Here is a 23313-nt window from a genome sequence, read left to right on the forward strand (position 1 = left end):
AAAAAAAAAGTAACAGTTGCTGTGGAAGAGAGAGAGCGATAAAGAGACAATGAAAAGAAGGAAACTAGACCAATGCTGTTGTAAGGTAGGATAACGAGACTTTGTTTCATGCTCTCACTGTTCAGCTTACTTCATACATAGCGTCATATGGGTTCCATTTGCAATTGTCCTCACTGGAAGGCCATTTTATTCATTGTTTTCACAGGTAACACATATCTGGACCCGGCATAGCATGCGCAAATCTTTTCTGGGGACACTTCTGTTAAGCCGAACTTCTGATAAGACAAATTTTCTAGTCCCATTTAATTAAGGGAGTCTACTGCAATAATCACTTACCACTTGTTAACACTACCACAGGGCTGTCCATATTTTCTAATGTGCTACACATCATTCGATAGACAGATCTGCAGATACAACCGGCAGTGAAGCTCTCCTTACATTTACGACCGCCACACAGAATTCCTTGCCAGCAACAAAGTAGTCTGTGGTTGGAGATTTTTTTTTGTTATTTAAACAAGAAGCTAATCAGAAGACAAAATTATGAACTCAAGGATTTTCATGTTTTTGGCTTGCTTAACACAGTCAAATATTTAAAAGCTGAATTCATTTAGTGTTGCGATTGGTGGCAGTAGTAGTACAACACAATGTGGTCCTTGGCCCAGTGTTAGAAACTGCTGCTTTTTTTTTTTTTTTAATTTATATCCTACTATACCCCAGAAATTGGAAACAGATGAAGAGTATCAGGTGAAGACGAACAGGTGAAAAGCTGACTTGTGCAAAGCACTTGCTTCACACAAGCCAGCAACACAAAGCCAAAAGCCGGCTGCTGCTTTAATAGTTTCCACTGCACTAGCCCAAAAAATTTCCCTGATACACTGGGTCATATGCTTCGACTTTTCATCATCATCAGCCTGACTACTGCCACTGCAGGGCAAAGGCCTCTCCCATGTCTTTCCAATTAACCCTGTCCTTTGACACCCGCGGCCACGGTACCCCCCGAACTTCTTAATCTCATCCACCCACCTAACTTCCTGCCGCCCCCCTGCTACGCTTGCCGTCTCTTGGAATCCACTCCGTTACCCTTAAGGTAAAGTGGTTATCTTGCCTTCGCATTACATGCCCTGCTCAAGCCCACTTCTTCCTCTTGATTTCGACTAGGATGTTGTTAACCCGCGTTTCTTCCCTCACCCACTCCGCTCCCTTCCGATCTCTTAACGTTACACGTCCGGAAGGGGGGGCAAGGGGGGGGGGGGTTGCCCCCCCCCACCCCCCTGGAATTACGGGTATTATTTATGCACTAGTAGAAAACAACTACACAGCTTGATTAGCACACGCTTAGGTGATATTAAGTTATCGTATTTTGCTTATTGAGTTCAATAGACCGATTTCACAAAGCCTACTGCGCATGCGCGCGTTTACCGGAAGTAGCCAGCCGCCATCTTGGCTGTAGTCCTTCGTGGCGTCGTCTGCACGACGGCCTACATTACTTTGCGCCTTGACTGGCATTATACCCGGCCGCAGTAGCTTTCCGCCGTTTCGTTTATTGTGTTGAGCTCTATAAAGGAAACAGAGGCTCCACGGCGGAGTTTCGAGGGGTGCAATGCTAATCGCGGTAGGAGCAGCGCAGAGAGGGTGGTCAGTTGCCGCATGAGGTGGAGTGGCCGCGGTGGCGACGCTGCGTTTGTTCCTAGAACCTTGCTTTGGAAAATGCTGCAGGTGGCGATAAAAACGCGCTTGACCGCCGCTTTCGTTAATTTTGTCAGCAGAACATTTGAACGCATAGCGATGCACGCGATTTAACGTCTTCAGACAGTATTTACATTTCTTGCCACCTCATTTTGGTGTTTCAGTATTCGCTGTATTTGTTGCCTTTATTTTTTCATCATAGCCCTTGATCAAAACCGGCCATGCGATTGTTTTTTTCTTATTCACGTAAACACATACATGTATTCACGACGTGCTCGGCGGGTCACCAGCAGGACAGGTGAGCGATTCGAGCGAGCTATGCCGTTTTTCTAAATGGAGATGTGACAAATGCTTGTGTTCAGTACAAAATGAGAAAAGGAGAAGCCAATCGGGGAGCTTTTGAGTACGCCTAATTAGGGTTTAGGGGATTTTAATTTCGTGGCGAATAGTTTTATCTTCATTATTGATACACTAATCACTTTTTTATTTAGGTTAATATAATCTTCTGCCAGGGCGTCTCGACTCACTTTCGCTATTTTCGTAGTACGCGTCTGAACAGGTTGACTAATTGGTAAACACTAAGATGGCCTTTTTTATCCAAAACAACGGACAAAATGTGGGTGATATCTCGGCATAAATGGCATGTGGCTGTTACTGGATTACCATGTATACTCAATGACCAGTGACCAACAAAACGTTGGAAATTATTCCATATTTCGACAGTTTTATAGCCTCGCTTTCTCATTCCGTGAAATAGAGAAAGCATTATCGCTAGTATGGGAGCTCGAGACGTCAGGAGTGAATTCGTGCATCAAGCTAACATTGTGGATTCCTGAATATAACAATAAATCTTAGCACATTTGTTCCCTTACAACCTTGCACCGTGCAGAAATCGCTGCAAAGAAGGCTTGACGACGCAGCACGAAGGCAAATCTGATTGCCTTCTATTTAACAATTTAAGGGACTGTCTCAAAGCTGAGAGCCGCGTAAAAGGCATATAATACAGTTCAGAACTTGAAAATTTCCCATTTGTCAATGTTCACTGATCAACAGGGACAGTACGGCTAAATGTACTGAACAGCACTTCTTCAGCTGCCTCTAGTGAACAGCTTCTACGCAATGTTTTGGCTACTTTTTCTCTTCTAGAAAACGGAAAATCCGGGACGCTCTGCTTCGCACAGTTGTCGGAGCTCACGACACTCCTCAGGTGAACGCACTTGTCCCGCAAATACAGCATTCACGCAGAGAAACACCATGTGGCGACGCAAACGGGGCTGCTTCTCGCGCGTGCGCCACGCACCGCGCTGGCGCGGCCGCCGACCGGAGTACCACAACTCCCAGAGTGCATCGCGGCGGCGGTGGCGTAGCGCAACTGCTTGTGAAATCGGTCTATTCTTTGTTCATTAATAAATTCTAATGTTTGTTCTCCAAGCCTAGCACTAATTTGCTGCTTCTAATTTTTGTTTCATGTGCGCAGTTTAGACCACAAATAGTTCCTTTTTGGTGCTAACCTACCGCCTCCCCCATACCTGGCCATCGGGTGCACCCCCCCTGGAAAAAGTTCTGCGGATGCCCTTGGTTACACCTATAATTTTTCTTCCCATAGCTCGCTGCGTTGTCCTCAACTTGAGCTGAACCCTTTTTATTAGCCCAATCGACAAAAACAGTGCGACTGAGAAGGTTCTAAAGCTGGATGTTCCTGGTATTAAGTTACACCTACGAGGCAGAATCAAAATGCCCTCCATGTTTGACAGTGACGCATGTCAAGTATAAACCAATGTCGCTAAGGTGCACGATTCTGCACTTTTCACTGCAAATGTTGGGCAAGTTAATAGCTCCCCAAAGAAATCGCACGGCCACACTGCAAGACTTGGCTACGTTCTTTTGAAAGCTCCTCCAGAAATTGATCTAAAGTTCTTTTGCAAAGTGAACAAAATATTATCCAAAAACAAGATCTCTCATAATTTTGCACTTTGCACTATATTTATAGACGAATTTCATTGGTTGCCTGAAAAGTTTTTGTTCCATGGGGCCTGTATTTTATTTGTCGCTTTTTTACATTTAAAAAAATAATAACCGTAAGGCATTCAGGTTAGAGCAGAAGCTCAATGTGTCACTACCTGGGCTGAGAAATGAGAAATTAAACATGAACAGTTTGCACTGCAAAATAAAAGCACTTACAATGTCAGGACGCTTCCCCTTGCGTGGTGAAGCTCTTGGTTGTGGTTTCTGCAAGAAAGCACACTGTCAGTTGGGTGCAGCTGTGTACTTTCTGCTAGCATCAAATGAAATGGCAAACAAAACAAGCAACTATTAGCTAAGGGAGACTGAATACTAGCACATTTGATTTACACTTCGATGGTGCCAAGACTGCCACATGGAACTGTTAATCCAGCAGCTAATATTCTTGTATTCTTGTGTTCTCAATACAGATATCCTGTCTGCATTTCATTTGATGCTGATAGTATATAGCACGGCCTCAAGACTGTCAAAGCTGCAAGCACTCCCTCTCATTGAGTGCTGGCACAAATAACACTGAGGTTATAACACCAACGAACAGGTACCAATGTGGCAAGAAGATAAGCATTCAGAGCTCCTAATCACAGATTGGTTTGAGTTGAGCACATTACAAGCCTTTCTTTCTTTTTTTTGGTTTGGTTTGGTTTGTGGGGTTTAACGTCCCAAAGCGACTAAGGCTATGAGAGACGCCGTAGTGAAGGGCTCCGGAAATTTCGACCACCTGGGGTTCTTTTACGTGTGGCATGTAAACAATCCTCTAAGAAAGCAAACAAGACTAGTTCAAAAGCCATAACAGACTCTTAAAATGTAGATACTGGCAGCAGCTTCTGTAGTAAACTGAAAGTACTGTAGGAAATTGAACATATACATGTCAATCTCACACAAAAAAAAATACGGACTGGGAGGCAAAGCCTATAGGGCCACATCATGAGTAAATGCTAAAAAAAACTGTCGCAATATGCCTAAAAAAGAGAGGTAACTTGTTTTTATACTCTGAGATACAAAGGTTGGTTGACTAAGGAAGTTCTAAGTGCTTAAATAACAAAGGAATGCAGTAACAGGTATAGGCACTTCAGTGCAATTCCACAAACTGTTGGTAAGAAACATCCCAGCACAGAATGCCCGACTACGTTACCTGTTTGTGTGCGGAATTTTTCTGTTCACTAAAGCAGTTAAGCATCCAGTAGCAGTAACGAATGAACTAACCATGAAAGCGAGCCACTTACTGCCTGCTGCTGCTTTGATTCCTTCGTTGCGGCAACTGCACGGGATCTGGCTGGGCAAGCCTTCTCATCAGCATCCTTGGTGGTCTGTGAGATGTTAGCACTCAAAAGGTTTTGGCATAATTGGAATCGTTTCACAGATTTTGATCAGTTCCGACAGCTAAGGAAACCTAAACAGAAGGGTAAGTGGAAACAAATGCGCTACCGAGTGCTGTTTAATCACGTGTAACCTAAACACCAGGATGCTTCCTGCAGCAAACCATGCAATGCTCTCAAAGAACGACCAAATGTAGAAAGGCAAATACTGTATAAACGTGTGTAAGGACCGCACCGTTTTCTCAAAGGAAATATATACAGGGTGTCCCAGCTAACTTGGACCAAGATTTTAAAAAAACCTAAGCGTTCTTAAGAACTGAAATCGCGTGGATGTTGTTAGGGTTTATCTAAAGTTTCAGTACGATTTTTTCGCTCGTTCTATTTGAATAATTAGTCGAAATAAATAAACTTTTTAAATATAGCTTGAAACTTTCAGGCGTCAATAGGGAAGTTGTGGAGCTCCGCAAATATTGTCCAACCCAGGCACTCCCAACGAGATGGACTTAGCGTGGCCGTTTTTATTCGGGGAAAACGAAAGCCTGCGGAGTTTAAAATATACCACGTGACTGCGCGCTCCATGCCCCCGGATGCGCTGCGATTACAGCGCTCTCATCTGTGCTTTGTTGAAAACATCACTCGCTTTGCGCCTTTTGTGCTGCCCGAGACAGAGCTTCGCGTTGTGTTTGGTTCCAAGATAAGCACCACTGGGTTCGGCCGGCAGTTGAAAGAAACTGCGGCTCCCGTTTTTCAGCGTAATTCACACGACGTTATCAAATTTGTTATATGCCTCTTTGTTTGTTGGGATCTTGCTCCCAAATTCGAACTCATGATTTTGTCATCTATCCTCCGCATGCATTCTGCTAACGTGAGAGCGCAATTATCATCTAAGAAACGGGAGCCGCGTTTTCCTTCAACTGCCGCCCATACGCACCGGCGCTTATCTTGGAACCAAGAGCAATGCGAAGCCCTGTCTTGGGCCAGCACGAAAGGCGCGAAGCGAGTGATTTTTTTAATAAGGCACGGATGAGAGCGCTATAATCGCGGCACAGAGCGCGCTGTCACGTGGTATTTTTTAAAAATTCGCGGGCTTTCCTTTTTCTCGAAAAAAAACGGCCACGCTAAGTCTCATCATCATCATCATCAGCCTGACTACACCCACTGCAGGGCAAAGGCCTCTCCCATGTCTCTCCAATTAACCCTGTCCTTCACCAGTTGCAGCCACTGTATTCCCGCAAATTTCTTAATCTCATCCGCCCCCTGCTTAAGGGACACTAAAGGGGAATAAGTCCAGCTAGACTGATAGGTTAGTGGTGTGTGATAGATAGCTAATATGCCATTTTTAACGAAAACAAAACTTTTTAAGCCAGAAAATTGTGTAAAAGCAAAGTAAACATGGTTATATGCGAATTTGTGAGCTTGTTTGGAGAATGCTATTTCACCATCAATGGGCAAGCAGTCAAAATACGAGGAAAGCAGCGTGGCAAGTGCAGCCAAGAATTCGAAGAGTCTCATAATTAAAGCAATGCAAAACAGACAAGGGAGAGAAAGGTTAGACCCAAAAATAAGCATTAATCTTTCGCCTCGCATTCTGCACACTCAGGCTGCAGGTGGCCATTGTAGGTAGTGATTTCAAAAGCGCAAGTTCTCAACTCACAACTGTGCATTTTTTTTTTAATGTCTGCATTCCACTGTTTTCTGAGGCCTCTAGCATGACCTCCGAATGGCTTGCGTGCACACTTAAATGCAATTTTCCCAGCTTCGTGCTTTTTGCCAATATGTCTAGTCATACGGAAGTCTTCATTATGTTTTATGGTGCAATTTAAAGTAACCTTAAACCATCGAATTTAGAAAAAACTAAGCTATGGAGATGTGCTATTTGTTTCTGGCTGAGTCGAACATGTCAAATTTTGTGAACCACGTCACCTAACTATATTTCATAATTATGGTGCTTGGACGCAACTGACAATTTTTATATGATGATGTACCTCAACGATAATATAAATGATCATCATCATAACCATCAGCCTAACTACTTCCACTGCAGGACAAAGGCCTCTCCCATGTCTCGATTAACACCATCCTTTGCCAGCTGCGGTACTTTATCTCAGCAAACTTCTTAATCTCATCTGCCCATATTACTTTCTTCCGCCCTGTTAACGAAGATGTCATTAATCTACATTTGTTCTCTCACCCACTCCGCCCGCTTCCGACCTCTTAATGTTACACCTATCATTTTTCTTTCCATAGCTTGCTGCGTTATCCTTAACTTAAGCTGAACCCTTTACATTAGCCTCCGAATTTCTTCTCCATCAGTGAGTGCCGGTAATATATAGCTGCTGTATACTTTTTCTCTGAAGGGATATTGTAACTGCCGTTCATGATCTGAGAGAACCTGCCATGTGCACTCCACCCCATTCTTATTCTTCCATTCTTATTCTCTCATGATCCAGATTTGCGGTCACTACCTGCCCTAAGTAGACCTTTACTACTTCTAGCACCTCGCTACCAATTGTTGGGCAGGTGCTAGAGCCCGGCCAAAACAAAATAATTTTTTAGCAACAAAAACCACTAGCTCAAACCAACTGCAGCTCCTCTTTACTTCAACAAGCTTCCATGCAAAGGAATTGGAACACTGAGTTCAGCAGCAAAAGACTCAGTTAGACCTGATGTGTAAAATGCAGTGCACGCCATTTTGCCTACCCAATGTAATTGACCATTTGCAACAACCGTACAAATGGTGCATGCAACTAGTAGCCGCGTATATGAATTTTAAGCTATACTACGTTGCAAAACAAATGCCAACAAGTTAATGTTCACTAGTTGGCAAAAGACTTTGTGCAGCTTTATGAGCCCTGATCTGCTCCAATCAGGAACCAGTATTATGCTTTTTCACTACTGGAAAACCTACCTTGCAGCCTGGGGTCACCCCTGCACTGGCAGCAGTGCCAGCTCTCTTCAGGAACTGGACCTCTTCTTTGGCTTCCTGGTACAGCCGCTCAATGCGCTCACGTTTCAGTGCTTCTGCGTCCCTTGTTTCCATCACTTCGCTATTCAAGTTGCGAACCTTCTCCTGCAGCTTCGACACTTCTTTCTTAAGGTGCTCGTTCTATATTTTAGAGGGAAAGGGCAAAATTTCCAAACCAGAGGTTTCATAACAGGCATAGTTGACACACTGTGGGCTCCTGCTTCAAAGCAAGTGAGGGCTCTCACAAGCACAATGTCAGTCGCAGGGACATGATCAAACAATGCAAGTTTTCCACCTCTGTCCAAGCCTAAAGCCCTAGAGCTTGTCTAATAAATGGTTTCTAACTTGAACAAAGTAAAGCAGCTGCTGCAGCCAATTTCAGCCACAACTGGAACAGTTTAAGGTTAGGGTGGGGCAGTAAAGGACACTAATAGACTCAATTTCTTGCCCCCCACACTCACTCACATGGAAAAATGAGAGAAATGGCCCCCCACACCCACTCACATGGAAAAATGAGAGCAATGGCTGTACATCGCCCCCATTCTTCACCCCCATGGATGCATGCCTCTCCAGTTCGCACGTCCCTTAATGCTCATCTTATGCCCACCTGGGAAGCATTGCCTTTGACATCACATGATCACAGTCACGAGTTTTTGTTAATGTACTAGAACACCAATGCCAACATCAATGGTAATGCAATAGGGGTTATTCAAAATTCCGCAAGTGCACTTTCCCGCATAACAATGTTGCCCCAAACAAGATGGCTGACCATGCGTTTCCAGCTGAAACAAAGCAAGAAAGACTGTTTTTTTTTGTTTGCTTCTTCCAAAATACGTTTCTTACATTCTATCCACACCTTTAGCGCCTGTCCTGAAGCCCACGTAGTTCCTTTATAGCGAAGTCGGCCATCTTGTTTGGGGCAACACAGTTATGCGGGAAAGCGCACTTGCGGAATTTTGAATATCCCCTATTCACCCAGGTTAAAGTCCCTCATCACTGTAGAATATGTTTCACTGAAGCAAAGATATGCAGGAGTCTTTAGCAGCGCCACGAAAAATGCAGTGATGGCCTGGCAAAAGGAAGGTCAAATAATAAAAAAAAACCTCCTCCACTTTTCAAAGCACAGTCCAAGTGCCAGTAACCGTACCTTAAATTTTGCGTACCATCCAACACACAACATGAACATGCTTGCTTACCTCAGTCTTAAGTCTGGCCGATTGCTGGCTACTGTCCTGCAAAAGCTGTGCACGACATCAGACAATGACTATGTGGCTCTGGTATTAAATGGACTAATATGTCGCATAATAATGGCACTCACCTTCTGCGCTGTTCTCCCGTTTGAAGCCAGGGTGGCCTCAAGAGAGTTGATTATCTGCACAAAGAGAACCGACTGAGCTGCACCACACTTTCCTTGCTTGAACGAGCAAAACTTTCATGTCAAGCTTGTCTACAGCATTCGAGCGGGGCTTTGTGTTGCCCGGGAAGCACTATTTTCAAGTGGGAAATGGGTTTCATACAAGAGTAGCTGCATGACCCTGACAGGGTCCTTGGATTTCACACATTAGATAATCGTAATAGCGAAATATAGTGAAATATGTCACAGACAACTTGGCTTGCACTAGAAGCTTCCCTATTGCATTTCCAACAGGTATTTCTACACATGAACAGCAACGAGAAGAGATGAAGTTATGCAGACCATGACATACACCAGAGCACTGGTTATAGCATTTATAGCACTGATGACATGTGGTGGGGCTTCAAAGAGGCTGGTATAGTGGCCACGTTAAAGTACAGTTGGAGATGCATAGCAAAGCGACACAACCGGAAAGGCATAAATTATCATTGTCATATGTCATCCTTATGGAACAATTATCCCGCACATTCACGCCTTCAGCGACAATGGCATTACAACTAGTCTATGGGGCTAAACAATTCAAGAGTCAGAAAGTGTCTTTAAAATCTGGAACACATGTTGATGCTGGTACAGCAAAGGTAGCATGATGTGACCACACACCAGTGTGAGAAGGGAGCCAGTCAGATGCTGCCCTCAATATAAACAGTTGTAGCCAAAATAACTCAGAGAATTACGCAGTGTTTAGACAGTCCTCACTTGTTACATAAAGAATGAAGGTTGCTTGTGTTTATATATGTAAGCATACTAGTGGCACCTATTAGCATATGCATTAACCATCTAAATTTGTTGTGCAATGCATGAGAGGAGTTTTGACTGCTGTAAGTGCACTCCACATGATTACAGATGTGACTGTGCGTGACATAGCATAGACAGATTCAAAGGGTGCAGATAGCTGCAACAAAGAGTCATCCTAACATATGCTACACCTGTTCTAAAAAGCATTCCACTCTGGCCCCAAGCATTGGTTAGCGGTGGACCAAAACTTTTTAAATTTTAGTATGAGGTGGAAACACTGATTTTATATGCCATTTATGACACGTCCCCTAAATTTACAGTGCTTTGTTTTACACTTAGAATTTTAGTTATCTCTACTAGCAAATTTTAGTTACCTCTACCAGCATGCAAAATTTGCATTAGCAGTACCAATCATGGCAGCAGTGTGTCCGCAAATGCAATTTCGGCATTGACAGTAAAAAAAAAAAAAATGTAGCCACTGAAAAAACGTTCTTAATTTTGTACATTGCACAATGCAAACCTTGAAAACGTACATGAATACTGGACAACAAAATGCAAAAAAAAAGTGAAAGATAGAGATTATCTGGCTCGGTTTATGGGGGTTTAACATCTCACAGTGACTTAGGCTATGAGGGACGCTGTAGTGGAGGGCTCCGCATAATTTCGACAACCTGTGGTTCTGTAACGTGCACTTACGTTGCACAGTACAGGGGCTTCTACAATTTCGCCTTGTACCGACATTCATCACCGCAGCACTGTGCCCCTCGCACTAGCGTGCGTGAGCGTAGAACACTTAAAGCTGGCGAGCTTGAGCATTGAACACAGAGGTCTGGAAGACTGCGAACAGTTAGGCCTCACCACCTTATGCCAGTGCCCACCGTCGAATGAAATGTGACCGTTGCAGTGACACATCCTCCATCAAAATGCGACCGCCACGGCCGGTATTCAACCCGCTTCTTTCGGGTCAGCATAACCATAACCACTCAGCCACCGCAGTGGCTATATATGAAAGAAAAACATCTCTGATATTTGATACACGATTTTCACTCAGCTACAAAGACAGAGGCAAAACAATATTTAAGCGTAAGAGTTTGAGCAAAATGCAGTGACAGCAAATAGTTTAATGCAGAATTAATTCCTCTAGCAAGCATTAGTTGCAAACTACATGAACACATAATACCTCCTCACATTCACAGTCACTCCGAATCCAACAATTTCTTTTTTTCTGAGTGCATGGATCTAGAAAAACTTCTTGATGTGATGAACAACTGTTTCATCTCAAAAACACTTTTGTGCTAATACGATTTTCAGTAACATGCATATATTGGAAACTATTTATACATATCACTGCCTCTCACAATCACAGTAGCCATGATTTCCTGATGGAATGCACGTATCTCACAGGTGCGAGCTCTTGGCTAATATAACTCCCCCCCCCCCAAATGCAGCGAAAGTGACACTCATCCACTGAATGAAAGCCACTCGCACAACCAAAAATGATGGCTGCTTGCATAGCTTTCTTAAACAGGGTGACGATTATGACACAGCTCTGATATAAAAACCCTGCTGATGAGATGAACAATGAGAAGGAAGTGATCACAAGAACTTACCGTTTGCAGTTCCTCTTTATCAGTCTTGCTTTTCCTGAGCTGCACAAAGAAGGAAATTACGGAGGGCAATTAAGACTACTTATGTGCTTTGAATGCAAAAGCATTGCATTTTTAATTTATTTTTAATCTTCCTTTCTCATGACGCACTTATTGATTAGCATACAGTCGTAAGGCAACACATGTACTATGTTTGCCTCAGTTCAGCAAGAAGCAATGCAGTTTTGTGACCTATGAGTTACGTGCTTGTCTCATAGTCTGAAAGTCATGGGTTCAATTCCCCGCACCTTCGGAAGAATTTTTATTTTCCTTTGATATCACCGGTGACATCACATGGAATTTTTGGGGCCACTGCAGCTGGTCAACGCCAATGCCGGGTTTTGTTGATGATGAGCCGCCTGATGCTTTCGCATGAACAGAAATTTCTCAGGCTGCGATGTAGCTTCATGTGCCCCAAATAGAGAGAACATCCTTCAATGGTCCCTATGACATTTACTCTATGTCAATTAGTAGGTTTTTTCCTGCAAGACAACTAGTGAAACCAAGAAAGCTGAAGACAGGCCACATTGTTTTCCAGAAGCCACCCAAATCCCAGTGACGTGCAATGGAAACTTATGCAAGTGACTCAGCCTGCTTTTAACCATCCATGTCGTGTTCCAAACTCAGCTTGTCACTAACAATTCACTGAGGCAAAACACAGCGCAGAAAAAAAAAGCACTGAATATACAAACAAGCGCATGCGGGGACAAAGTTCTAGAAAATGGCGCACCTCTTCAACGAGCCTTTCCACCCGCTCTTGTAGGGCCCAGCAATTGTTTTTCATTTCAGTCAGCTGATTGTCATACTCCTGCAGAATGCCAAGACAGAAAGCAAGACCATCACAGCAGGCAGAACATAAGTAAATAATGTCACTGCTATACTTAATAGCCATTCCTTTCATATATGCGATCCATTGTAGCGCAGCAGCGCCACCTGTACTCGTGAAGTAGAAATAAAAAGCACGAACAGCCTGCGATGAGGTCCGACAGGAGGAGCCACGGAAGTTAACGACTCCTTTCACTCCCGTGGTGCAATCGGCAACAACCCAAAAGTTAACGACTCCTTTCACTCCCGTGGTGCAATCGGGAGGATATAAAATGGGCAGTCGGGAGCGAAGGGAACGAGTGGTCCCCGGAGCTAGAAGGGAGCATAAGCCCTCTCTCCTTAGTTCGCCGTGGGCCGTCGGAGTTAGCGTTGCGGCACTGGTACCCACCAGAAGCCCTCACTGATCCGATGGTTCCCGGTCGAGGCAGTGTAGACTCCCCACGCTCGGACCCGAGGACTTAGCGTTGCGGCACTGGCACCCACCAGAAGCCCTCGTTACTTCCACGGCCTCCGGTCAGTCCCCCTAATCGACAGTCGCAGCGCCCCGCTGCATTGGCAGTTTATGTCCCCTGTCGGACCTGTACGCAGTATTTTGTCTTTCGAAGAGAAAACCCCCTAGTCTGTTCCCTGGGCTGCACAACCAACTCGTCGCACATCAAAGGTGTTCGAAGTACCCGCGACAAAGTGGTGGAGGTGCGGGGTACCTACATTTCAACCGACACCATGGACGACAAAAAATCACGAACCAAGCAGCGTCGCGACCGCCGAAAGCAAACGAAAGCACGCAATCCGTCATGCATCGACCCAAATGAAAAGTGGCAAGATGAGTGTGAACAGCAACCGAGATCCCTAAACGAGCGATTTGACCTATTATTCGCTATTGCGGCCTCTGCCAAAAAGGCATCGAAATAGAAGTAGGGAAGTGCCGTGAAGTTAATGACCGAGAGTTACATTGAACGTGTTCTGCGTACTCGCACGATCAAAATTGCTATGGAGGGCAGCACCGATACCGACCAGCCACAAGCAAGGCTTTATGGTCCCCCTCCGCGTTTCTCCGCGAAGGCCGATGAGGACGTTGAAGACTGGATTCGCCTCTACGAACGGTATTCGACAGCAGTAGGATGGTCCGACGCGCAAAAAGCGAACAATCTGATTTTCGCTTTCGGCGACGAGGCCCGCCAGTGGTATAGTGCCGTCTTACGGGAGTCGCCACCACGGCAACTCGAAACCTGGGACCAATGGAAGCAGGCCGTCCGCGACAGTTTTTGCGGAGAAGATGTCAGGGACTGGGCATTTATCCAGCTTCAAGAGAGGCGACAGCAGCCCGGCGAAACACCTCGAGAGTATGTGGCGAGGATTCTCCATCTGTGTGCTCGGGCCAACACCTCGATGGCAGACACTGAAAAAGTGCGCTACCTGTTGCGGGGGTTGCGGCCAGAAATGATGGAAAGGGTAGCGATATCCAACCCCAAAACACCGACGGAGTTCCTGCAGCACTTACAACGGTTAACGCATGTAGGCGCTATGGCACGGCATGCCATGGCGGCCATGCCAACTCACCCCCTCCCAGGCTTTGCAGCGTCCTCGCCGTTTGTGGCAACGGCCTCCAATGATGCAAAACATACCACTGCGCCTGAGCACCAATGGGGGCTACCTCCGAGGCATGAGGCATCGACCGCACGGGTCGTAACGGCCGAGATGTTTGACGCCCTGCGGGAGAGCGTGAAGGCCCTGACCAGTGCCGTCGAACAATTAGCCCGGCCCGCTCCACGCAGGTTTCCAGGACGACAGTCGCGAAATCAGGCGGGGCAAATTATATGCTACCGATGTGGCCGATCAGGACATATAATGCGGCAGTGTAACACGCCGCCAGGGCCAATGGTGCCACAAGCCCCGCAGTCATCGGGAAACTAGGACGGCGGGGTCCCCGAGTTCCCCCCGAGACGAAAAAAGGTAACTCCCCAAGAGAAGCAAACTACGCTCACCAGTCGCATCTCATCGCCCTCCCTGTTACCGTGAGAGACCAGGAGGCCACAATGATAGTGGACACAGGCGCATCTGTGAACATCGCCTCGCTGAGCTTCATATCCAGGATAGGTGCGGAAGTCAGCGAATCTACGGCCGTACTCAGGAACGTCAACGGAAAGCTCGTCAGTGCAGCAGGCGAAGTGAGACTCAGCGTGCGGATTGGCCCGGTAGAGCTGCAGGAATCCTTCGTGGTACTTGATACCCTGCCCTGCGACCTCTTGGGTGGAGTGCCTCTCTGTGGAAACTCGGAAATGGTGATCAGTTTCCCAAAGCGAACGGTCACACTACGAGGACACAGCGTGAAACTCCGGCTGAACGACCTCGACACGGATATGGTAAACCCGGAAGTCGCCTACAGTCAGCAACATATGCAGATCCCGCCATCCACTGAGGTCCTTGTTCCGGTCACGGTCCGCAATAACGGAGCATGTCTTGTAGAACCCCTAAGCCCTCCGCCGAATAGACCCCATCCAAGGATAGCCAGAGCTTTAACTGACGTACAGAATAACACGACATATATCCGCGTCGCCAATCCAGGGTCAACCACCCTGAATGTTGCCAAGGGTACAGCTCTCGGGAAGACGACACCTCTCCTGAACGTCGACATCTGCGTAAGACCCCCCGTTATCCGCGGATCCGGAGTAGACGAAGTGCAGTACGGCAACCAGTTAGACCTCGATCAGCGTCAGATGTTCCAGTCGCTGTTGGAAGAATATGAGCACCTATTCGCTAACCCAGGGGCGAGTCTCGGCCATACAGACGTAGTCGAGCACGAGATCAACACTGGTGACGCGAAACCTGTTCGACAGAATCCATACCGCAGCTCGGTGACGGAAAGGCAGAGAATTCAGGACCAGGTGGCGGAGATGTTAGAAAAAGGAGTCATAAGAGAATCCAGCAGCCCTTGGTCGTCCCCAGTGGTTCTCGTTCGCAAGCGAGATGGAGCCTGGCGTTTCTGCGTAGACTATAGGAAGCTCAATACAGTCACTAAAAAGGACGTACATCCGCTTCCTCGAGTAGACGACGTCGTGGATACATTACAAGGTTCCCATTTCTTCACGACACTGGACATGGCGTCTGGGTATTGGCAAGTTCCCATCCAGGAGGCTGACAAAGAGAAAACCGCCTTTTCCACGGGGCACGGACTCTACGAGTTCAATGTTGTCCCCTTTGGCCTCTGTAACGCTCCTGCCACGTTTCAACGCATGATTAACAAAGTATTAGCGTGCCAGCTCTGGAAAGTCTGCCTTGCATACCTTGACGATATCATCGTCTTCTCCAAGACCGCTGACGACCACTTAAGGGATCTCAGAAGTGTTCTCGGCGCACTGGATTCGGCGGGCCTCCGCCTACAGCCACGAAAGTGCCACATCGCAGCAGACAGTATTAAGTACCTGGGCCACATAATCGATGGACAGTCGGCAAGGCCCGATCCCAGCAACATCCGTGCAATCGAGCAAGCGATTGCACCGAAGAACGTGAAGCAAGTACGCAGCTTCCTTGGCCTCTGTAACTACTATAGACGCTTTGTGAAAAATTTTGCTCGCATCTCGCGGCCTCTCACGGAACTCACCAAAACTGGTAAAGCCTGGGACTGGAGTGACGAATGTCAAACAGCCTTCGAAGAGCTCAAGCACCGCCTAACCAATTCACCGGTACTGCGACTTTTCAATCCTGGGTTACCGGTTGAAGTACACACCGACGCCTGCGGGTATGGGATCGGCGCAGTCCTTGTACAGAAGAACGGTGCAGAAGAGTTCGTGGTCAGTTACGCCAGCCGACACCTAAATAAGGCCGAAAGGAATTACAGCACTACCGAACAAGAATGTCTTGCCGTAGTATTTGCGGTCAGACAATTTCGACCGTACCTGTTTGGAATTCCATTTACGGTTGTCACCGACCAGGCCAGTCTGACATGGCTCATGACAACCAAAAATCCGAGCGGCCGCCTCACGCGGTGGAGCCTGCTTCTCCAGGAGTTCAACGTCAGCCTCAAGCATCGGCCAGGTATCAAGAACTCGAACGCAGACGCTCTCTCCCGCCTCCCACATGATGACAATGACACCCCCTCTTGCTGTGAAGATATGCCACTTTTCCTTGTGGACGAACAGAGGGAAAGGACGATCAAACTTCAGGAGGAAGACCACTTCTTAAAGCCAATTATCGACCACCTGAGAAACCCGGAGGAGCCGGTTCAGAGAAGAATCCGCCGGACAGCTAGAGCCTTCAGCCTACAAGATGGGGTACTGTTCAGAAGAGCCAAAGGTTTCGAAGAAGATAGACTAGCCCTCGCAGTTCCAAAACCACTACGCCGAGAAATTCTGGCGTCCTGTCACGATGACATAACGGCAGGGCACCTAGGCATGAAGAGAACTTTGGAGAAAATCAGCCAGCGCTACTTTTGGCCAAAAATGTTTGCCGAAATAACGAGATACGTCCTGTCCTGCCCCGACTGCCAAACGCGTAAGACCCCACCGACTAAACCATCCGGCCTGTTGCAGCCCGTACCGCCCGCTCGGCGCCCTTTTCAGCGGCTCGGAATGGATTTTTTGGGTCCCCTAACGCAGTCCTCGGAAGGAAACCGGCATGTGATTGTACTAATTGACTATCACACTAAGTGGGCGGAAACGGTCGCCGTGCCGGAAGCAACAGCTGCAAACGCCGCGAAGGCATTCCTGGAAAGAGTTGTTCTACGGCACGGAGCGCCGGAGCAAGTAATCACAGACCGAGGACAGCATTTTGTGGCTGATATGATAGAAGAGCTGTTCCATCTCACTAACACGAACCACACGCGTACAACGGCGTATCATCCTCAAACAAACGGCCTTTGCGAGCGCTTCAACCGGACACTCGCCGAGATGATCAGTCAATATGTCTCGTCCGATCACCGCGACTGGGATCAATTTCTCCCCTTCGTGACGTTCGCTTACAACTCATCCGTACAAGAGACGACTGGTTATTCTCCGTTTTTTTTGCTGTATGGTCACGAGCCAACATTGCCAATTGATGCAGCCCTAGGGGCAGTCCCTGGGGGTACGATGGGTCCGACAAACGAGGAGACAGTGCGCCGATGGAATAACGCGAGAGACCTGGTGCTAGAACGAGAACGAAGGGCACAAGAGGCAAATAAGCTGCAGTACGATCAAACACACCGCATGCAGCCACTGACCGCTGGAGATCTCGTCTATGTACGTATGCCTACATCCAAGCGAGGCCGTACATCGAAATTTCTGCACCCCTACCATGGTCCCTTCCGCCTTGTGAGACAAACCGCAGAAAACGACTGGGAAGTAGAGAATCGCCGCGGACGTCGCGACATTGTCAACATTAACCGGATCAAGCCCTACGTTGACCGCGATGAAAACCCAGCCCCCAGCCCCAAGGAACGCAACTCCGGAGAGCGCGCCACCACCGGTACAGAGGATGCCACAGAACCAGAAGCGAGCACAGGTGAGCTCCCATGTAGTGACAGTGACGATGACGAATTCTTCGATGCATCGGACACGTTCCCATGCGACAACACCGAGACTACCAGTGAAAGGACCCGTCGCCATATAGTACCTCCACGACGTGATGACTTTATCTACTATTAACCGGCGTGTGTGCATGTGAGTGAATTCGTAAGTGAGACACCATACGTGCGTGTGTGAGTGCGGGAAAAGGCGTACACGAGAAATCAAACTGGACGCAGGAACCACATCTACATCATGCTAACTGGAACCGTCATTGTGTGCGCGCACGTGCGTGAACAAGTGTAGCGCGTGCGTGCACGCATTTGTGCTCCGCGGAAGAGGAAGGAACTTCGGCTTCACTCCCTCTCCCCTGAAGCTCACAGTGAACTCGCGCGAAACGGCTGCGTGACTGACTGTGCTCTGCACGCTGTGGAACTAGCAAAGAAAGTGCAACAATTCAAAAACTACCGCCATATGTAGAGTGTGTGCAGCGTTGTGAATTCTTTTTTTTTTGTGTGTGTTTTGTTGTACCGAGAACCTGTGAGTGAGGACACTCACCAGTTTTGTACCGGGGAGGAATGTAGCGCAGCAGCGCCACCTGTACTCGTGAAGTAGAAATAAAAAGCACGAACAGCCTGCGATGAGGTCCGACAGGAGGAGCCACGGAAGTTAACGACTCCTTTCACTCCCGTGGTGCAATCGGCAACAACCCAAAAGTTAACGACTCCTTTCACTCCCGTGGTGCAATCGGGAGGATATAAAATGGGCAGTCGGGAGCGAAGGGAACGAGTGGTCCCCGGAGCTAGAAGGGAGCATAAGCCCTCTCTCCTTAGTTCGCCGTGGGCCGTCGGAGTTAGCGTTGCGGCACTGGTACCCACCAGAAGCCCTCACTGATCCGATGGTTCCCGGTCGAGGCAGTGTAGACTCCCCACGCTCGGACCCGAGGACTTAGCCTTGCGGCACTGGCACCCACCAGAAGCCCTCGTTACTTCCACGGCCTCCGGTCAGTCCCCCTAATCGACAGTCGCAGCGCCCCGCTGCATTGGCAGTTTATGTCCCCTGTCGGACCTGTACGCAGTATTTTGTCTTTCGAAGAGAAAACCCCCTAGTCTGTTCCCTGGGCTGCACAACCAACTCGTCGCACATCAAAGGTGTTCGAAGTACCCGCGACACCATTTTCAATTCCTAAATCAAGTAAAATGCCATTGCTACTCGATCTTGCCATCCCAGAAAGAGCACTGGTCATAGAAACCAATAGAGTCCAAAACTATTCACTGACCTTGTAGCGGTCGCTGAAGGCCTTATTGTCAAGGCAAAGCTGGTTCATTGCATCGCGCAACACATTGACCTCATTCTCGGAGATTTTCAGCTGAAAGTTACAGCACAAAGACTGCTGAGCATCAGCCCACATATCCAAATGCAATGTGCAACTGCTATGTGCAACACTTTGTCAAGATACATTACAAGCAAAAGACTGAAACAGTGAACAAATGTTCACTACCCAAAAATTTACCTTAACTCTCTTTGAAATAATCCAGATCCTAGAACTATGGGCAGACTGGTTGTGTAAGCAGATGAAAATAAAGTTAATTCAAGTAAGCTTGGCATACACTTCAGCCTGCTGCTTAAAACAAATATTTCACTACCACAGATCGTTAACCTACAAGAACACAATTATTATTGCACAAGATAGTGACTATTGATGTTGAATACTAACAGAGAGTGAATACAGAACCTCACTGATAAGTTTTCTTTAAATGTGAAAAAAGAAAGAAGAAGGTGTTATCTATATATAATCCAAAACCACAAGGATTTTGAAAAACACGACTCAACAAATAAAAAGGCAATTGCAGACACTTCCACTTACTAACAAAGCCGTCAGTGCTTCTAAGCGCAAAGTCTAAAAAAGCTTTTCTTGTGCTTGTAGACTACCAATCACATTTGCATTGTCCTGACTGTGAGAGACTTACTCAGTTCATGGCAAGGGTAAAAAAACTATCTAGAACCTCTTCTCTGTAACTGCAGCAATTTCTGAATGCTTTGCCCCTCTGCAGTTCTGCACTGCGGTGAAGTCACTCCGGTAGCTGACTGCTGCACGTGACACCAAACTAGGCATGCTCACAAGTGCACGTATCATCACCCTCTTTAGAATGCTTCGCTCCATTCCAGTCATGCACTGTAAAGAAGCTGCCTTGGCGACTGACTTGCATATGTGCTTCTGCCTATGTCGCGCACTCCCAAGCTCAACGCACCGTTAACGCACATTCTATTCATCGCTAAACATATTAAGAATTTGACAGAATTATGAACATACTTTCCGGCAAATCATATCATTCAGGAATGTATTAACGAGAAGAAAAACAGAGCAACTCATCTGACATTTCTATCGCTCATTTTTCGAGCTTACAAACTGAAACATTGTATCCAGGAACTGTCACATAACTGGCGCAACCAGTAATTTATCACTGAAGTCTTATTGCAGTCAGTGACTTCAAGTCAACAGAGTCAGCTTTGCAGCCATCCACGGAGCTTTTCCAGCTCTCATTTGATATCATGACAGCATGCATTTCATGCTTTTGCTTCCAAGCCAGTACTGAAAGCAGTTCCAATATACGAGAATCCAGTAATACCTAATGCACTCCAATAAAAGCTTGGCATGCAAAAGTCACTCACTTTGGCAAGAATTTCATCATCGCAAGACACTTGCACTTCGCGATCAGCCTGCAAATGAGGACATTTTCAATGCTGATAATTTTTGCACAAAAAATGGTGGCCATATGTTGTCTCAAAAACATAAATGCATTGGAGTGATAGCTAATGGTCACATCACCCAGTCAGAGAAATTAATATGCAGCTGCAGTGTGTGTCTTCCCTGCAGGTCCAATAAGTTAAGTCTGTAGTTGGCATGACTATAAGCTTCAATGAGGCATCTAAGTATTCAGAATGCAGAAAAGAGTCAAACCATGTCTACACTGCTTAAATGCATTAAAGGGGCTGCGAAACACTGCCTGGGGGAATACCGGCTATACTTCAGGTGGGTTCTTTATGTCACACAGATGCTGACTTAAAAAGAATTACAGGAATCGATGCACAGGAACGGGAGTTATTCAGTGAAGAAATTTCAAAATACAAGCAAACAAAACGCTGCCCTCAACTCGATTTTGGCGGGGCTTCCCACTCCTATTTCGCTCTCCCAATGACGGCACCTGGCGCAACCAATCAAAACAGCCAGCCAGAGCACGTCGCGGAAGTTTGTACTCCATGGTTGCCTGCTCTCTGTAACTCGTTCTTGCTGAGACTGGTAGCGTTGTTTCCATGCCAGAGTGCCCCTGGTGGTGTATTTTTATTTTACTTGCTTTGCAGGGCTTTTATCTAAGACAAGCAAGTTGTTTTTGTTGATCTAATATAAAACGCAGACAGGTGACAAAATGTGTCTCTATTTATTCACACAATTTGCAGTATATTTACTGTTTGTCCGGTCATCAAGCTCGCGCCAGGTGATGTCATATCCGCTGCTAAAAACCCGCCACTGTGTGGCGACACCATCAGAGCCATGAATTTGTTTTTGGGAGGACATTAAAATATTAAAAAACGGAATGTACGCGGTATTACCGACGCTAATAGCACCATTATAACTCACTGTATGCAATCAGCAGGCAAAACAGTTAACTAAGATTGTGTTTCTGGGCCCCTTTAAAAGAACACATCTGAGAGGTAGGTGATGTTACAGCAGATCATCACATTTTACTGCGCATGTTCAAGCATGCTGGCATTCCACACAAGAACGTTGCAGAGAGTTGGGGAGATGGAGTACAGTGCATGCAATCACAGGACAGTACAACTCAATGCCTGCCGGCCTACACAAGTGGCACAGAAAACCTGCGGGCTCGACCGCTAGTGTTGAACACCACTTACCCGGGGCACCAGACAGCCATCAGTCTGCACTGCATCAGTGATCTGGGTATAAACATAACATATGCATGCAACTTCGCAAACACTCATAAAATGGCTCCACAGCAAAAGCTGCATGAATGTAAGCAAAGCAAGTGCAACAGAAAATAAAATAACAGACAATATTCATTTCCATGGCCACGTCTCTTTTTTTTTGTTTGCATTATCTTTCTTACTTATGGCACCCTACGTAGGGATGCACTGTTAATACATGGCGTATGCTATAAAATAAGTAGGAGCGTGCAAATATTTGGTAACTTCGAATATCTAGTCAAATAGTACAGTATTCAATATTTAATTCAATCTGGATGTTTGGCACTTGAAATCTCAAACTATTTTTCTTCTCAAGCAAGTAGCATTTCTGGAGCACTTGCTTCATGTGGTTTCAGTTCAGCATAGCTCTTCCAGAATGGCTCGGTTTGGTTTCGGTTTATGGGATTTAACGCCCCAAGGCAACTCAAGCCATCAGGCACGACATGGTGGAGGGTTCCGGATAATTTTGACCTTCTGGCATTCTTTAACGTGCATTGACATCGCACAGTAAAAGGGTCTTTAGCATTTCTCCTCTATCAAAATACGACCGCTGCGGCCGGGATCGAATCCGCATCTTTCAGAACAGCAGCCGAGCGCCATAACCACTCAGCCACTACGGCAGCTCCTCCAGAATGGCATCATGGCATACACGCAACCAACGCTCCGACTTTACGGATATTTCCTTTCGGCTTACACACCTAATGCCTGCATGCCTGCATGCCCGCATGTACACCACAGCTGGTCAGCTCATGCACTCAGCAGCAGAAGTGAGCAGGCACAAGCGCAGTGCCTAAATGAGCAACTGCCAGGTGTTTGCCTCTGCGTTACTCAGTGTGCATGTGCTGAATATGGCACGGCAATGTGCACAATTGGAGGACTCGCGGCTCCCTTTGACTTCCACGGGACAAGCCTGAGCTGACAGCAGCTGCCGCAGCTGCTCTTCTCCGCATGAAATGCACTAATCAAGCGTGACGGCATGAGCATGAAGGGAAGCTAGCATGAGACACATGGAGATGGGTGCCTCTTACCGACACCCGGTGCAGGGTGGTGCTGGGCGCTGGGTGTGCATTGCATACCCCTAGCGGGTGTCAATGGGGTCACGACTGAAAAGCGGCAGCTATGCAACGATGCAATCGCATTCACGAGAAACAGTCCGGTGTCCCATAAAATGGTCTCATAGCCCACAGATATGTCGCCACCGCAAGTAGGTCGACAACCACAATTCCCAATGGCCATTTTT

At 46.8% G+C, this 23313-nt stretch overlaps 1 protein-coding gene across 8 annotated transcripts in view; it reads right to left on the bottom strand.

Annotated features, from left to right (window-relative positions):
- LOC149363827 (uncharacterized) overlaps nucleotides 1-23313 on the bottom strand; it is a 56121-nt gene that overhangs the window by 3528 nt on the left and 29280 nt on the right. For 7 of the 8 annotated variants that reach the window (XM_089573775.1, XM_089573777.1, XM_089573778.1 and 4 more), the window contains 10 exons: nucleotides 22005-22046; nucleotides 20763-20810; nucleotides 19369-19458; nucleotides 12515-12592; nucleotides 11749-11787; nucleotides 9308-9361; nucleotides 9186-9230; nucleotides 7933-8130; nucleotides 4932-5015; nucleotides 3868-3915 (listed from right to left, as the gene is read on the bottom strand). In XM_089573775.1, the coding sequence (XP_089429901.1) occupies nucleotides 3868-3915; nucleotides 4932-5015; nucleotides 7933-8130; nucleotides 9186-9230; nucleotides 9308-9361; nucleotides 11749-11787; nucleotides 12515-12592; nucleotides 19369-19458; nucleotides 20763-20810; nucleotides 22005-22046 (726 nt within the window). The remainder of the gene's footprint in view (nucleotides 1-3867; nucleotides 3916-4931; nucleotides 5016-7932; nucleotides 8131-9185; nucleotides 9231-9307; nucleotides 9362-11748; nucleotides 11788-12514; nucleotides 12593-19368; nucleotides 19459-20762; nucleotides 20811-22004; nucleotides 22047-23313) is intronic. The other variant, XM_089573776.1, reaches the window with a different exon arrangement.

Source organism: Amblyomma mixtum, chromosome 2 (genome assembly GCF_055824585.1).
Source record: "Amblyomma mixtum isolate Tamu chromosome 2, ASM5582458v1, whole genome shotgun sequence".
Classification (NCBI taxonomy): domain Eukaryota; kingdom Metazoa; phylum Arthropoda; class Arachnida; order Ixodida; family Ixodidae; genus Amblyomma; species Amblyomma mixtum.